The sequence below is a fragment of the Chondrus crispus genome, genomic scaffold (genome assembly GCF_000350225.1).
Source record: "Chondrus crispus Stackhouse genomic scaffold, scaffold_295, whole genome shotgun sequence".
In the NCBI taxonomy this organism is placed as follows: domain Eukaryota; phylum Rhodophyta; class Florideophyceae; order Gigartinales; family Gigartinaceae; genus Chondrus; species Chondrus crispus.
The window spans coordinates 1-4,517 of record NW_005179182.1 but is presented as its reverse complement, the minus strand read 5'-3'; the positions used below and the strand labels follow the sequence as shown (position 1 = coordinate 4,517).

Genomic DNA, 4,517 nt, shown 5'->3' with positions numbered 1-4,517 from the left:
TCTGTGGGTGTCTCTACCCACACACGCGTCGAAGCACCGGCCGAGGGGGCGTGATAGAGAGGAGTAGTATAAACAGAGTCGCGGGCTAAGGCGGTGCACTGGGGGCGAGCCCAGCGGGCAGTTTGTTGTAGACGGGGCGGGGCTGTATGAGGGAGTTGTTTATTCAATGTCCTTTTGAGGTGCATACAGTAGGGGGTTTATAGCGGGTGTGTAGCGGGTGTGTACTGAAGGGGCTGTGCGTTGGCCGCGTAGGAGCAATTCATGGAATAGAAACACGGGGATGACACGGCGCAGGGCCGGTTGCTGCGAGGCGCACTGCCGCAGCCCTGTAGCCCTGACCTCATGTCGTTGCACCTCTTACGCTTACTGTAAATGGCCCGCCGTGGGCCCCCCTCCGCCGAGGCCTCCCGGAAAAGCGGGTTCCGGAAAAGAATGACTTTTCCACATTCAGATCTTTACACGTGTACACTACGTCACCTCCTGTCTGTAATTACTCATTACGCACACCCCCAATCAATTGTACCGCCGCGCGTCAATGTGATGCCGCGGCTGCGCGTCATACCGAAACACGTCAAACGCATTCCCCGCCTCCCCTCCCTCCCCTCCCTGCACCTCTCCCTGCACCTCTCCCCACATGGCCTTGACCTGCGCGACCGACACGATGCGCGTGCCGCCCGCGCGCGCGCGGACGCACGTCTTCTTGAGCGCGAGCAGCGAGTCCTCGAGCAGGACGACCTTGAGCGGGCCGACGAGCGGGCCCCACGTGACGCGCTCGCTCTCGCGCGTCCCCTCGGCCGTGAGGTAGTGCTCGCCGCGCCCGCCGCCGGCCGCGACGTTGACCTGCAGCCGGCGCAGGTCGTCGATGCGCGGGCGCAGCGTGCAGCTGCTGCCCGTCGGCCCGCACCGCGTCACGATCTCCAGCTCGGCCTGCACCACCGGGCTCGTCTTGAACGAGAACGACACCTCGCCCGCCCCGCCGCACTCGCCTTGCACGTGCCCGAACAGCTCCGGGTGCCGCGCGTGGATCCTCCCGGCCACCTCCTCGTTCAGACGCGCCTCGAACGTCTCCGACATGTACAGCTTGCCGTGCCGCACCACCGCGTACCTGTTCCACCCGTCCACGATCGGTTCCACCCGCGCCGCCCCCACGTACGCACGCCGCCCGGTCTCGGCTACCCCGGTCTCGGCTACCCCGTACGAATTGAACCGGTACTGCCTGCCCTGCACCCTTTGCTCCTGCCTCGCCTGCATCCCGGCCCCGCTTTGTGTCTCCGTCCCCGCCGAAACCGGCAACGCCGCCCGGCCCAACTCATCTCTCCCGTGGCCCATCCGCGGTCCACCCCTCTCCTCCCGTCTCTCCTCCACCGTCGGCACCAGCGCCCTCGACCCCGTTCCCCCTCCCGCCGCGCTTCCCGCCGCGCTTCCCCCTCCCTTGCCGACTTCCGTCGCCCTCCCCAGCGCCCCCTGCGCGCGCACACCGGACCAGTCGACCAGCCGTTCCACATGTCGCACGGCGGCCGGCAGCACGCTGGGCAGCAAGCACACCACGCTCACCACCAGCACGCATAGCATCCCGGTCCCGCAGGAGATGTTACATCGCCTCGTCCGCGAACTTGAGCCCGCCGTCCCGCCCGTGATGTGCCCCGACCCGCTTCCGCTCCCCTCCTTGCCCGCCAGTGCCCCTTGTCCTTGTGCAGGCGCCGACCGTGAGGAGAGCGCCCCGCTCGAAAGAGGCGGGATTAACACAGGCGTCACCCCGTGCGCGAGAGTGCCCCCGCTGTCCACGCTGCGAAAGTTGAGCTTCATCGAGGCCTCCAGTCGTTCAATGCTGCTGCCCGTTCGCTGGATGGTTGCTTGCAGAATGACGTTTTTGGAATGACGTTTTTGGAATGACGTTTTCAGAACGACTGCCTGCTCGGGCTATGTGTGTGTGTGTGTTTGTGTGTGTGTGTTTGTGTATGTTTGATCCTGCTATTCGCTTGACGGTGAAGCGGATGCTGAGCTTGCCGCGCGCGACGCATGGGGGCACAATTCAGAGCTGTCTCGTTTCTCTGCAAAGTCTACAGGATAGCACTGTCTGTTCGGTACAAGACAGTGGCATGCGTTGATTTTTAACTAGAAACATTGTTCGCGTAGGCATTACCCATTTCTAATTAACCTTTGGCTGGCAACCTGTTGTTTCGCATTTCCCGCAGCAACGTCGACGCGTTCCTTCGCGAACGACACCTGCATTAATTCGAACGCTTTGCAAAAGCAGCAAGGGCAGCCCTATCTCACCTTCCTGCGCCATGTTCTGAAGAGGGAAGGCCGCCAATTCTGCTTGCCAACTCAATGGAAGACATTTCTTTCGCTTTTCTAGTTGAGCATGCCGCAGGCGTCCATTCTGTTTTGGTAGCAACATCATACTGTAGAGCTTTGTAAACATATTCAGTTTCAGAGCACAGCTGCGTTAAGGCCCATCTTGAAGGAGACACCATTCCGAAGATTGCGCAAGAGCAAGCTCAACAAAAAAACGCTGTTGTCTGTGATGTTGAGTGGGCGGCTTGTGAGATCCACCTTACCCTGTCTCGAGGATGCGGCGGCATGTTGGCCCGCCCCAGAGTGCAGAAAGCTAACACCGCCAATCACTCTCTCATGAATGCATTGTGAGGCAGTTTGAAGGACCAAGTTGATGCAGAAAGGGAGGAGAAACAAATCCAATCTCTTCGCAGAGCAATGCATGTCCGCAGAACAACGCACGAGAGAGAGAGTTGACCCGCATCTCTCTAGAGAGTGTCGAAATTCAGGAATCGTACAGTACTGTACAATTTCGTTTACAGTAACAGTAAACACGTGGCGTCCGACCGACAGAATAAATTCACGACACCTGAGGTCTGTCTCTGGGCCATTCCTATGATGCCCAAAGTCATTAACAAGCCCGGCCATAAAGCTGCAAGCTAGAGAGCTGCCTTGCGTGTAATCTCCCAGCATCTGTCTCTGAGCGGAGCATCTGCAACACATGACGTATCCAGCTAATGTCAGATGTTAACATCTGGCAGTATGCTGGGATGAAGAATGTCCTCTCACCTACCAGAGTCCGCACAAAACACTGCACTGTACTGCCGAAACGCCACACAGTACTGGCTTCAAGCATTCCCCAGAAAGTTATTCGCTCTTTACTGACGCAACAAATAGAATCACCATAATACAGTCAGAAACTCTAGCAACGACATAGAGTTGGGCACTTTATCCATAGTTACAGAAAGTAATACTCTTTGTTCATTGTCTCTCAAAGCATCCCCGCCTCCATTTTGCATACCATTAGAGGCTCGGAGCAGAAAATCCCGAAAGCTCGGGGTCGAGACTGTTCTTGTCAAGCGCGCTCCCCGGCGACGAATTCTGGACGTCAGACGCCACCGTGGGGTCAAGACCACCCCCCGGCCCTTGTGTAGAAGCGGGTCTTGGCGCCGGTGCCGGGGGAGATGTGGGTGCTCGAGCAGGCGCACGGGCAGGCGCACGGGCAGGCGCGCGAGCTGGAGCGCGTTTGGATTTCGGCGGAGACGGAGCAGATGCTGCACCTCCTTCGTTTCCAATCCTCGGATTGTAGCCAAAGAGCTGGGTGCCCCACCACCGGCCGCCTCTGTCATATGCGATTCCGACGCCGCAGTGAGTGTGACGGGGGCTGACCATGTTGCGAAAATGACCCGGACTGTGGTACCATTGCTGATGAGCATCCCAACTGGCGTCTTTCGAACGAGGAGTCGACATGGCGATGTTTTCAGCAGAGACGCGGAGCCAGTGGGAGCCGACCCAGGCGCCGAGGCCGTTGAGGTTTTGGTGCTGGAAAATGTTGGAGGAGGCCATCCAGCGAGAATGGCGAGCGCCGAGATCGGTCAAGGAGCCGCTGTAGTATAGTTGATGCTTGCCGTATTGCGCACGCACTCGGTTCGCATAAACGCATCCCCTCCTGCCGTATTCCTGCACCCAGGCCTGGTGCTCGACTGTGTTCAGATACACATCGGCGTCGCGGTCGGTGTCGTTGACTAGAGTGGCTTGAGTGGCGACGAGAGCGGCTGCGATGAAAAGAAGGCAGGGGAGGTGCATTGTGAGGGCTTTCTTGTCGCAGGACAGAAGGAAGGACGGGGACGACGCGAACGGGGTCGAGTCTGCCGTGCCGTCTTTCAGAGAAAGACGAAATGGAGAAGGGCAGAAAACGGTGGGGCTGTGCCCTCGGAAGCTCCGAAGGATGTTGAGGTATTTCGCAGTCGTCTGTCGATGGTAGGGGAATGAGGGAGCAGGAACGTTGCAAGGCAGCAAGCAGGCGATATGCAATGACAGGTTTATCTGTTTTTTTTTTTCTTCTTCTTCTTCTTTCTTTCTTTCTTTCTTTTGTATGTTCGGGGTAGAAAGCAATACATCGGTCCAAGCAAGGGCATTGCGCACTCGCGGTGGGTGTTTCGAGGATTTCGTTGGGGAATTAGGGGATATTCATGCCTCAGGCTGGGCCCTTGCATCTCTTGTACTGGATGGGCGGGAGT

The 4,517-nt window shown here is 58.4% G+C and overlaps 1 protein-coding gene; it reads right to left on the bottom strand.

The window, feature by feature from the left end:
• Positions 1–4,319: 4,319 nt before the first annotated feature.
• CHC_T00005440001 (hypothetical protein) lies at positions 4,320–4,495 on the bottom strand. XM_005717065.1 is given in 2 exon segments: positions 4,320–4,493; positions 4,494–4,495. 1 exon segment carries the CDS (start codon positions 4,491–4,493, stop codon positions 4,320–4,322), a length of 174 nt encoding a protein of 57 aa, XP_005717122.1. The 5' UTR covers positions 4,494–4,495.
• Between the last annotated feature and the right edge of the window lie 22 nt (positions 4,496–4,517).